General features: G+C 37.1%; 1 protein-coding gene across 2 annotated transcripts; it reads left to right on the forward strand.

Annotated features, from left to right (window-relative positions):
• Positions 1 to 8438: 8438 nt before the first annotated feature.
• On the forward strand, positions 8439 to 11566 carry LOC131938907 (large ribosomal subunit protein eL31). Of its 2 annotated transcripts, none has more exons than XM_059297133.1 (5): positions 8439 to 8523; positions 9077 to 9187; positions 9283 to 9408; positions 10252 to 10364; positions 11514 to 11566. In XM_059297133.1, the coding sequence occupies exons 2-5, from the start codon at positions 9087 to 9089 to the stop codon at positions 11543 to 11545; spliced, it is 372 nt and encodes a 123-aa protein (XP_059153116.1). In that variant the 5' UTR covers positions 8439 to 8523; positions 9077 to 9086; the 3' UTR covers positions 11546 to 11566. The 2 variants fall into 2 exon arrangements, with proteins under 2 accessions (XP_059153116.1, XP_059153115.1); XM_059297132.1 differs by having other exon boundaries at positions 8478 to 8523; positions 9080 to 9187.
• The last annotated feature ends 1254 nt before the right edge of the window (positions 11567 to 12820 follow it).

A 12820-nucleotide genomic window follows, 5' to 3' on the forward strand; every position in this document is an offset into this window, starting at 1 on the left:
TGTTTTTTTTTAATGAGAGAAAAAGACAAAATTTTAAAACGTAGCCACATAGACAATGGCTTAGATAACTTGTGTGTGTGTGGGGGGGGGGGGGGGGGGGGGGGGGGTAGGAATCCCTCCCCCATGGACCCCAACGGGCCCAACCCCCACAGGTATTGGCTTGTGCCGGATCCAGGACAGAGGCGTAGCTTAGGGAAAAGAGGCTGGGGCGACGACCGCCGTAAGGAGGTTGCCTAATGGGGTAGGAATAAAATTATAAAGTTCATTGTTTAGCTGCATTACTCAATTATACAGTCCGTGGCGTAGCGAGGTCGGGTGTCACCCGGTGCGACACTTAATGTGTCACCCCCCAGAGGCGTAGCGACCCTTCCCGGGGACAAACTTTCAAATTTTCGATTTGCACCCCCCCCCCCCTTCAAACTTTCGATTTGCACCCCCCCCCCCCCCTCATGTTTTCGATTTGCACCCCCCTCAAACTTTCGATTTGCATCCCCCCTCAAGTTTTTCTCTATATATTTTGCTATTTTTTGCCTTGGTGTCACCCCCCTAAAGGGTGTCACCCGATGCGGTCCGCACCCCCTCCCCTCGCTACGCCTCTGAATACAGACTAAGTTAAGAAAATCGACTGCTTCTTTGGCTTCACATATTGATTTAACCGTTTTCTGTTTTTCAACATAGAGGACATCGAGATTCGCCTGTAAGAGCTAGCCTGCTAATTAGTATTGAAATCAAAACTCATCAAAACTACTTTCTTCTTTCTTCTTCGTTCTTAATTATTAGTGTTGAAGGGGATCGAGAATTTATCTGCCAGTGGGTTTTGAACTCGAGACTTCGTTCGAATTTATCAACCATGAGCTTTTTTGCCGACTCGACCACGCCTCCAACACAATTAAGCGTTACGTGTCAACTGGTTATACGCCATTGAGGCCATTGACTCCGATTTCAGCCTGCTTTTCTTTTTTGGGTTTGCTTCCTTAGCCTTTGTCCAACCAAGAACAAACTACAAGGCAGCAGTTGTTTTTAATTTTGGAGTTGTCTCGCCTAGAAGAGTGGCTGTCCCCAGCTAACGAGCCTCATCTGCCCGAGGGTTCGAACTCGAGACTTTTCGGTTTAGCAACCATGAGCTTTACCGACTCGACCTCGCCGACCCCTAAAACTAATTTAAGTAAAGGGTTTTTTTTCTTTCTTTTTTCTTGTTTTTTTTTTTTTTTTTGGTGTTTTTTTTTTAGATTCGTACCACATCATAAAAAAATAAAAATAAACCTTTTCGTCTGTCTCGCTCGTACTCATATTTACACAATCATTACAGAGTTGTTACATGAAGGGGTTGGTAGTAAACGAAGTAGAGCTGTATTTAATTACAGCTGCATTGTAAAAAGAACCGTGGTTTTTTAACAACGGACGTTTTAATAAATGAATGTTAAACGACGAAAAAACTCTAACGATAAAAAACATAACGTGATGTTGTAAAATACCTATGCTTCTTTGATAGACCAAAAAGACGAAGAAGAAGAACTCATCTAGCCGAAACTTGTAACATGTCTTATCTGACATTATTCAGTTTCATGAAGATTCTTTATTCATGTAATTTGCTTGCTAGGCCTACATAAATAATGGTATGTTGATCGTGGGATAATCGAACAAAACAAGCCGGAACTTTGACACACGAATGTGACACATAATGGGCCTAATGGCATAGACAACAGGGTTGGGAGGGGGGGGGGGTCAATGCGACTATGCGAGTAACAGAGCGGTGGCTATTTTACATTTTCATAATATCATTCCATTTCAATTTATTTATTTTTCAATTTATTTATTCAATAACGGTAACATTTCAAGTCACATTAAACAAAAAGTATACCTAATTAAAGTTAAGAATAAGCTTAATGATAATTTACTACAGAGGTGTAGCGAACCATCCCGGCGCCCGCGGCGAACTTTTAATTTGGACCCCCCAAAGTAAGTCACAGCGTACGTGTGTCTGTCTGTCCTTTATGCATAACTACACCTGTCATCCATCCTATCGCCGTGAAGCTTTTGGGAATTAGTTGAGAATAATGCCGGGAGGTTTCTGAGATTTAAAAAAAATTATTTCGGAGGGGTGGCGCCCCGACAGTAGGACGTCGTTTGGCGCCCAGAGTTCCCCAGCTGCTATGTTAGCACCCGGGCTCCGTGGATTGAGCGTCCTGCTCATGGTTAAGTGGAACGACTTAATTCAAAAGCCATACTGCGCCAGGCACATCCAACCCGGGCTCCCCATTGAGCACTATGGCGCCTATGTTCGTTTTAAAGAGTGCCATATACTAGTGACACGGTAGGCTACTGTAATCGTCGATTAAATCAAATCAGGCGCGTCCGCAGGTGTGAGACGGTGCGCCCTTGGCTCCCCGTGAGCAATATGGCGCCTCTTTCGATCCTCCCCGTACCACACAGAACAAAATCTTGCTTAAGATACTGGCTACTCCAGTTCAATCTAAGACAATACTGTTCGCACGATTTCCGGTTACGCGCTATTATGAGGTGGACGACTAAAATGAGAGATTGGGGGGGGGGGGGGAAGATTACAATACAAGATTGGTATTACCCTTGTGGTGTCAACCCCGTGATCTTAACTTATGCTGTCGTCCCCATCGTGTCACATTGATTGTGGGGGGGGGGGGAGGGGGGGGGAGGGGGGCAGATTTGAAGATTCCGTGGGGGGGGGGGCTGCGGACAGGGGTTAAAGTATATATTTTCTATATAAATTTAATATTTTAAAAAAATTCTATTTAACCCGAAGTGGGGGGGGGGGGTGACGTGCTGGAGGGCTGGGTAGAGATATGCCTGAAAGATACACAGCTTTTTGTCTCTACGATGCCTAACGCAGTATCTAAGGTCGTTGTCGTATCTCATACATTCTTGTATAAAAAATATCGATTTCAAAATCGGGTAGCCATAATTGATATTCATTCAAGATCAGAAGACATTCATGATTTTCGTGAAAATTGACGGTGATGTGTAGATGGGATGGACTGAGCGGGGCGGGGGGGGGGGGGCATATTCTCCCTAGGTACGGTCCTGTCCCCTAAATCACCAGCCCAACCTACACACAATTTACCTTTTAATAAAAAGAGTACGCTATGTGCAAATGAGGTAGGCTAAGGGACGTCATTGCTGAATAAACTGTTTTAGTATTTTAATACTAGAGTTACATCAGAGCATTTATGGGGATCGAAAGATAGTTTGTGTGTCTTATATTAATTTTTTGGGGAAAGGAATGGATAAATAAATAAAACTTGAGTGCAAGTAAGGATTTGACATACAGCGCCCTAGGCAAAACTTATTAAAAGCACCCCCCCCCCCCGCAATTTTTTCCGTGACCCCATATTATCAGAGGCGTAGCGACCCTTCCCGGCACACGGGGACAAACTTTCGATTTGCACCCTCCCCCCTCAAACTTTTGATTTGCACCCCCCCCCCTCAAACTTTCGATTTGCACCCCCCCCCCCTCAAACTTTCAATTTGGTTTTCCAACCTATTTTGGCGCCCCCCCCCCCCCCCTACGGACAGCACCCTAGGCTACCGCCTAGTTCGCCTTATATGTAGCGCCGGTCCTGCTCATACCTAACTATGGCGCATAAGACAGCAACAAAATTTCTCCCAGTCCTTACGATATTAAATTAGTTATTAAATTAATTTAAAAATCACTATATTGAACTTTAAAAAGGTGAGTAGCGAGACTAAATAATAGCGATCACTCGATCAACAAGGTGATCCAGGTGAGCTTGTGATATTTAACAACCTTGAGAAGATCGAAAACCGCTGGTCGAGTTTTAAGGCTATAAAGTAATAAGAAAAAGTAAGGGTGGTAATTCTATTTAAAATTTCGGATATAGGCCTACTCGATGAAGATGCCTAACTGTCAAATTAAAAATTTCCAATCCACTTGTTCTTTTGTTTTATTATTATGCATTTATTAGCGTATTCCAAGACCAATCTTTAAAACCCCGTATGACAGTATTATTAGACATTTGGGATTACTTGCAGAGGTCATGCCTAACTAATTGAGTTAGTGGCCTAGGCAGGGGGGGCGGGGGTTGGGGGGGGGGGGGGGGGTTATAACACCTCCCATGGAACCCGACCACTATATATATATATATATATATATATATATATATATATATATATATATATATATATATATATATATATATATATATATGATTATATACGTAATGAAACATTGTTGAACCCCTCCCATGACCACTTCCTGGCTACGCCACTGAATTGAGTAATCACAATCTCTTACCACTGTATAGTTCTATTGCTTTTTTTTTTGCCGCTTTCCTGAATTTGTACTAGGTCTATAGATCTACAGTTACAAAATCTATGAACTTCATCAAATGAGATTGATACTATGCAGTGTATGAGCAAATGCCAAAAAAATAAAATTCTTAGGTTAATATACCAGAAGTCTTTAAACTGCTAAATAAGTTAAACAAAAAAATAATTTTTGCAATGAAGAGTGAATTAGCATATGCTTTATTTTTAAAAAAATCAAAATGATGGCAGAGGCTAATCAACTAATACACAACAGACTCATCGGACTACATAAACTTCATGCAGTAAATAGACAGCTAAAATAATAAAATTAATGGTGCTTTAAAATCATAAAATAAATACTTAACCAAAGTCAGTTTCAACGCTTAAAATAAAATCGCCAACAACATATGGCACAATAAGGCCAAGTGCGGGAATATCAATAAATGGACGCACTTTTTGGTGGCAGAAAAAAAATTAAATTATTTGGAATCAATTTCAATTTTTGGTCAATTTTTTAAATAAAAGAAGATTTAAAAATTATAATAAGATAAATGGGATATTTTACAATGAAATATATGAAAATTATATTCTTGCCAAGATTCTTGTTACGAAAAAGTGGTTTTAGGAAACCCGCAAAAAACTTAGCAGACATTATTCTAACAACTCTCCAAAATTTATAGCACTACGCGACAAACAATACATTTTAGGATAATAGAAAATACTTAATTTTGTTTTTAATTTTACACTAAGCTCTTGCAATGTTTCGGAACAAGACACTGTTGTTATTCTTCCGACTAGTAATAATGCCCTTTCACACTTTAAGGCTAATAGGGCGGATGCCAAATTGTACAAAACAAAAAAAATGTTGTAAACTTTCATAATAATCAGTAAATCATTATAATCAAACAAAAATTATTAAATGAAAAAATACACAGTAAATGATGTCACACAATGTACAATATACATACATAACATGTTTTAAGCCCATACCGCATTTTAATGTGTTTTGAAAATGAAAAAAAACCACCGTTAAAGCAGTGGCGTAGCTAGGATTTTTGGGCCCCTATGCAAAAAGTGTTAGTGGGCCCCTCAGAGGCGTAGCGACCCTTCCCGGCGAACGGGGACAAACTTTCGATTTGCACACCCCCCCCCCCTCAGACTTTCGATTTGCACCCCCCTCTCAAACTTTCGAAAAAGGGTCCCTATTTGCCTTGGGCCCTATGCCTTGCTTACGCTAGCTTTACGGTAGCTACGCCACTGCGTTAAAACAAGACCAATGTCTATTACAATCATTCAAGTGTGAATTTGTCCCTTTTAATTTTTTTTTTGTTTGCAAAAGATATTGTATTGCATTGTGTACTTTCAAGTGTTACGGTGATAACCGATTTTGTGAAACGCTTACATTTTTTAAAATAAATAAGTAAATTTAAATGAGATGAAATATCTTCAAATAAGTAGAGTTAATTATTAAGACAAGTTGTATCAATAATCAGGCATGATCATCTTGATGCTTGTTAATGAAGATTGAGAGCAGCCAATAGAAATTCACCATTCAAGATTATACCTACTTGTGTCAGCGGATAGTTTTGTCAACAGCGATACGCATCACTGCGCTCCACGCTGGTGAGGTACAATAGCCTCCAAATAAGACGCCACGTGGTAAGTCAGATTTGGAGGTGGGAGGCGGTGGGGGGAGGACTTCGCCGCATGTTGCGTCAGAACAACACCTTTTAAAAAAATGTAAACAAACGGAGACAAAGAAACTAGATCAAGATGAGGGGCGGGGTCAAGCTTAGTGTTATAAATACCCGTGAATTTTGGCTAATCCGTCTCAGTCTACATCGTCAGACTAACCGATCACACGCATCGAACATTTCTGCATCTTGGAGTTTAAATGTAAGTAGACTTTACGTGTTTGTTATAAATATAATATTATTTACAATCAGAAAATATAAGGTCTATAATAAAATTTCTGTGCATGAAAATTCATATTTTAAATCAGCGATGCTGAATCCAGTAATAGTCGTATGTACCTACTAGGCCTACATTTAAAATTCACAAATTCACCTATAACAATAAATAAAAACACTTTTATGAGATATGTAACTCATTAATTCAAAATAAAATTAGTGGCAAATAATACCAATTAGCCTTAATGAAGAAAAGGTTATGTAAATAAATTATTTTACTCAGCACTTTATATTTATATAGTCTTACAAACATAGCCTATGATTGGTAATGCTTGTTTCTTTTCACAATGTTGAGGCTGTCTACAAGACAAAATGAAGTCCCAACATGTAACAAAACACTGCCAGTTGGGTAGTTGTTGGTCTGTATGAATTGTGATGCGGTTGTCACCTACGATTACAAAATAGTAATTTCCAAAGGTTTTTATTTTTCACTATAACTACGCTATATAGTAACCGTTTCTCCTGTAATTTAAATGTTTTTGAAATATTATTAAAAATGTCAATTCACATCGTAACCATGTTTTATTTACTTTCAGATTTCAAAATGAACAAAGAAATCAATATGATCCAATCAGGATTTATTTGGGATGTACCTCATCAACCTATGTCACTTGACACAGGGGTCACTCTACAAGTGTCACGCCCTGAAGTCGTTCCACAACTTTGGATGAGACAAGCACCTCAGTTAAATCACATCCACCCTGTTCACGGTAGAGTGCATATCACTCGACCAGTGCTGATACCCCAGCACTCACACGCATTGCCATGTACTCAAGTTCGGCTTCACAGGGTAACACAAGACTTTCAACTGGTCGTGGCCCGTCAACCGGCGCATGCGCAGCCTATGTTTCCATCCGTTGAACTCTGCACTCTCATGTCTCAGCCTGTCCTCACACGTGACGGGGTCCAAGTCTACACGCATCCTTGTCTTCTTCTGCGTCATCAGCAACCCCGGCAACAAGCTGGTGGGCTACAATGTTACGGACGTCATGCAGGACCACATAACCAGGCATATCCAACCGGCCCACTAAACCACTCACAGCCAACTGGTCCACATAGCCAGTCAACTTGTTCACAGTCTTATACGTACTCAACTGGCCCTCAATGTATGAACCCTCTTCATTCGCATCTAGCTGGACCACATTACCTCTCACGGTCAACAGGCCCACAAAACCTCTCACGGTCAACAGGCCCACAAAACCTATCACAGCCAACAGGCCCACAAAACCTATCACAGCCAACAGGCCCACAAAACCTACCACAGCCTACGGGCCCACTAAACCTATCAGAGCCAACAGGCCCACAAAACCTATCAGAGCCAACGGGCCCACAAAACCTATCACAGCTCACACGACCATCACAGCCAGCTAGAGTACAATCCGAGCAGGATCGCCAAAGACTATCAGATGTGCTACAACGGTTCTCACGTCTGATAATCTATCTTGACAACTTAATGAACATAGGGGATGCAACTCGGGTTGTAAACCGGAGTTTGGACAGGAGGGATACACGCGCCTTGCATAATACTGATGCTATACAGGTAGCACCAGCTGCTTGATGGATTTATTCAGACTAAAATACTTTTAAGTTATTCATTTGAATTGACAATTAAAATTGACTTTTTAAAATATTATTAATTTTTTGTTACTATTTGTTTATGTGTTATATATTTGAGTAATAAATTAATTTTTGTAACTATTTGTTTATGTGTTATATAATTGAGTAATAAAAAAGCTTCAAAATATTAAATTTGTTTCTACCTTCATTTTTCCCCTTTTTATTTTTATATTTTCTGCTTATTAATTTTAATAAAAATTAAAGGGTATATTCCAATGAGTAATTTAATAAAAATGCTTAGCAACACTCAGAGTTAAGCATTTTTATAATAAAATAGTTGAAGTATTATAATCATCAACAAGCTTGAATATGTATGTGGAACTTAAACAGATAGTGAACCGAATGAAAATTTTAAATTGGATCATATGCAACTTATATTGTTAAGGTTTGAGCTTTTAATTTATTTTTCTTGACTATATCGGAACAAAAAAATCCACGAAGATCGTGAAGTGAGTAAAAAATATTTATTATGAACACATGCAGTTACTTAGGCCTAATCATTCAGGTAAAAGTATAAGCATAGGCCTACCTCGGCCTACATTAAAAAAAAATTACTTTGGTTATGTCCCTTGCCAATTTTGCCTTACCGGAAGCGAATAATTCTAGTTCCTTTCCGACTAAAGCCGTCATCGAAGTAAGTCATTTTACAACCTTATATTTTCATAATCTTTCAAAATCGTTAATTTTAAGTAATAATCCATTGCTTTTATTATACTAAGTTGTACTTTTTTTTTGGCGCGTTAAGATTAATATATTTTTAGGGTAATAGATGTTTAAAATACCATTTTATTTTAAAATGTTGGTGGGAAACCAGATATCGAGTATTATGGTTTCGATATAGATCTAGACTAGTCTAGATTTAAATATACCAGAACATCTTAGATAAAAAAATTAGGTCTAGATATAGATTCTAGTAGTGCTTGTTAAGATAATTGGATATTGAGCAACAGTGAAGTTTTCAGTTATGAATTGTAACCATTGTTGAATGTGGAGATCTACCAGAAGTCCAGAACCATGAAAAATTTCAGTGACAATCATGACAATGCGCTGAATGGGTTATGGTTTTAAAAATCTGTACAGTTATGTAGCCAGAATTGTTACTTAGATGCCTTTTGCATCAATTTAGAAACTTCATACTCTACCTAAAATCTGGCCCTCAATTGAACTTAATTTTGTTTTCATATTAGTAGGCTGACAATGGCTCCTCCCAGAAAACAGCGTGAAAAAAAGAAGGCAGTTACAAATGAAGTAATTACCAAGGAATGTACTATTCATATGCACAAGAGAGTACATGGCGTGTAAGTTTTATATCTAACATTATTGTGTATAAAGTACTTGTGTTTACAGACAGATACAGTATCTCTATGTTTAACTGATTGTCATGATTTTTCAGAGGATTTAAGAAGAGGGCACCTAGAGCTATCAAGGAGATCCGCAAGTTTGCTGAGAAAATGATGGGTACCCCTGATGTTAGAATTGATATTCGTCTAAACAAGCACATCTGGTCCCAGGGCATTAGGTAATATTGACTAGAAATATGAAGTTTGGTGCTGTGCAGTTTCTAATTTAGAGAAGTGACTACTCCTAAATAGATTTTTTCCTTAAGCAATCTGGCCAGCAAAAGATGCAAAACGCCATGACCTAAATATCTGCACAATGGGATAATTACTCTTAGCTTTATTCTTCTGACAAAACTACAACAGTGTGGTCGAGCAGTTGCTCTGCAGGCTAGTCGTCATGGGGTGAGGTTTATAGTATAGCTAGCAAAAAGTTTTAGTTATAAGTTAAGTATAAAATATATTTTTTTAAAAACTATTTTCATACAGCCTATTTAAACCTATTTAAGTAAATAGTGTTGATCCCTGTCCCGTTAAGGCAAAATATAGGCCTAAACAATGAACATGTAGATGACAAGAAAAACCAGGTCATGTAGAGTTGTGCCCATCTTTTTCCAGCTAGAATCGACCTTAATAATAATCTTATACTTACCATAGGTATTGGGTAATTACTCTGTTACTGTAGCAGTGCTACTAAAAATTTAAAAAGGCCTGTGGGGGTATTTTTATACCAGTGTCCGATAATAGAATCTTCTTTAAAAAGGGGTGTTAAGTTACTGGTAGTTAACTAAATACACAAATGGCTGGCTAATGTCAATGCTAGCCCTGGTCCTACCATACACCTAACCATAAAATTTGTCGAGATTACAATACAAAACTATTTTATGGAGTCTATTATCGAACATTGGTATCTAAAGTCATTCAGACCTATTTTCAACTTTATTAAAAAGCATTTTGTTTTAATTTTTATTATAAAGTTTATGATTTTGTCATATTTATTACACAGAGACTCCTTTTTTCCCCAGACATGTTCCTCACAGGTTACGTGTTCGTCTTGCACGCAAGCGCAATGAAGATGAGGATTCAACTCACAGACTGTACACCCTAGTGACACATGTTCCTTGTGCTGAATTTAAGGGTAATATTCTTGGATATATTGTGGATGTCACTTTAATACTTTTGTCCTGAAGTTTTTGTTATATTAATCTATCTTTAATGCAGTGACATAATTAACTCTTACAGCAGCTGCCTTTTTTTTTCAATTACCTGGGGGGGGGGGGGGGGGGGGGTTAAAATGAAGTAGTTTTGAAGTGTTCAAGGTGTCTATTTCCATTCGTCTGGTAATAGCTGAATTAGGGTGATTTCCTTTTGTAACTATTTTCATTGCATTTAATTTTATCGTGGTTGTCTTGTAGTATATAGCCAACTATTCAATCCAATTCAGGTTATGAATATATATGTATAGCAACATACGAGCATACCTGTTCTGCCAAAAGTGGAATTGTTTTGTTTTTTATAAAATCGTGTCCCGTTCCACTTTTGTCAAAGTTTGTTTCATTTTATCGAGGAAATACAATCAGGGATACTTTAGAATTAATAAAGTTTAATAAACCGAATTGAAATAGGTAGAAAGATAATGTGAAGTTGGCTTTTGAGCTCTGATTATGCATCTTGGAAAAATAAATGAAATTATTTTTTGAAGTTTTCAGTAATAAATGTAATTTTATCAAGTAACTAACTAGATCTAGGTAGGCCTTTTAATTATAAACAATTAGATGGACTTCAGCATTTGAATCATATGGCCTGGTAAACACAGCAAGGCATGAAACATCCAAAATAATTTAAGATAGCATCTGCTACTGTTAAATATCAGTATGTTAAAGTTATTTTATTATGGGGGGTATTTTCAGCTTGGGAAAGTGCAGTCCACACCCATTCCTTTTCAACTAATCTTCATTTAACTAAACTTAAATTTCTTTTTGAAAATTCTGGATCAAATGTAACCTCATACACCATTCTGAGCAGGCAAAATAAAGCCATATTGTTGATCTGCAAATACTCATAAATTTAAATACATGGGTAGAAGTGAAGTTTACTGTTCCTAATACAGATAATACATTCTGGCTAAAGGGTAAATGTTAAAGATTTATTTAATGGGGGAAAGCATGCACTTGGTGCTGTAAGGTTGTTATTGGTTTACCTATTTTGGTATGTTATAGCTTGTTACATAAAAAAATGTGACTGGTTTTTTTTTTTTTAATTGTTTCTATTTTTCATTTTATTTCAGGAAAACAAACCCTTAATGTTGATAACGAATAAAAATTTTGTGGCTAGAGGAAATTGTGTTTTGTTTTTTTAGTGTGTGTGTTTGTTTCAATTTTTCCTGTTCATAATGTTTGGTAGTTAAGTTTTGTAGTGTTGAAGTATTCACCTTCTTACTGACTGGATACCAAGAGTAAGGAATAGATTTGGTTTTTGTAAATTTCTTTAGGGGAGGGGGTGTTGTCATGTTTTTTCCCTTGATAAGATCACATTTTTTTTTTTGGGTGTTATGTTATGGAAATGATATTTTTGAGTCATGAACCTAGTTATTTATTCAGTTTCACATCCATAAATGCTGCAGGTCATGATAGCTTGGTAGGGCAAGCATTTTGACAAAACTTAAATTGTACAATGTAAAATAAACAGCCCACTCTTGTCAATTTTATAGCTACATTACATGATTTAGATGAAAATTGTGTTACTATGCTAATTATTTTCTAGGCCCTAGTGAGTGTATTCTACTCTACTTATTAAATAACTTGTTTTATCCAGTATATATAGCATTAGAAGAGAAAACAAGGCCAAACACTTAAGGGGGCAGTATCACCCAGACTAAAGGAGGGAAACAAAAATATTCAACATACGTCAAAATTTTGCAGCAGTAGTAAAGTTTGTCTGCTATAATACAATATATAAATTGTAGGGTATATGTATAGCAACATATTTTCAAAAAATTATTTTGTTAAAATTTTATTACATTTTGAGGAGTTTTTGTAAACAATTTTCCGAAACCATAAGTAGAGTACTTAAAATTTGGTATAAACCTTCCTTGCGTTAATGGCTATCGTTGGAACTAAATTCATAGCATTCTAATGAGGGATACATTTTTAAGTTCAATTTTTTTGGTCTGATTTTGAAAAAATTTTCATAATGGATATCTTCTAGTTGCAGTACAGCGATAGGCTATCCTGTTATGCATCTCCCAGTGTTTCAGCAGGAAGGGCCTAAATGTTGGAAAACCGCAGCCAAAAATTACTAAGTAAAAAATTTTTGGTTAAATTATTTATAAAAAATGTTTGCATCATACTTTTCTTTTATGTGCTGTTTTATAGCTCCTTGATAATTACTATTATGGTAAAAAAATTCTGTGTGTGTATTTTTTTTTGGCACATTTTTTCGTAAATTTTCAAATGTCTGGGTGATGCTGCCCCCTTAATCTACAATACTTCAAGCTGAGAATTGGAAAATAAGCAGGCCTATGGTGTGCCAATTTATCCACATATTGAAATGAATATCAAAATTATCTTTGCTGTGGTACACACAGAATTAATC

This window comes from Physella acuta, unplaced genomic scaffold, assembly GCF_028476545.2.
Source record: "Physella acuta isolate Inbredline_101_S28 unplaced genomic scaffold, ASM2847654v3 ptg000259l, whole genome shotgun sequence".
Classification (NCBI taxonomy): Eukaryota; Metazoa; Mollusca; class Gastropoda; family Physidae; genus Physella; species Physella acuta.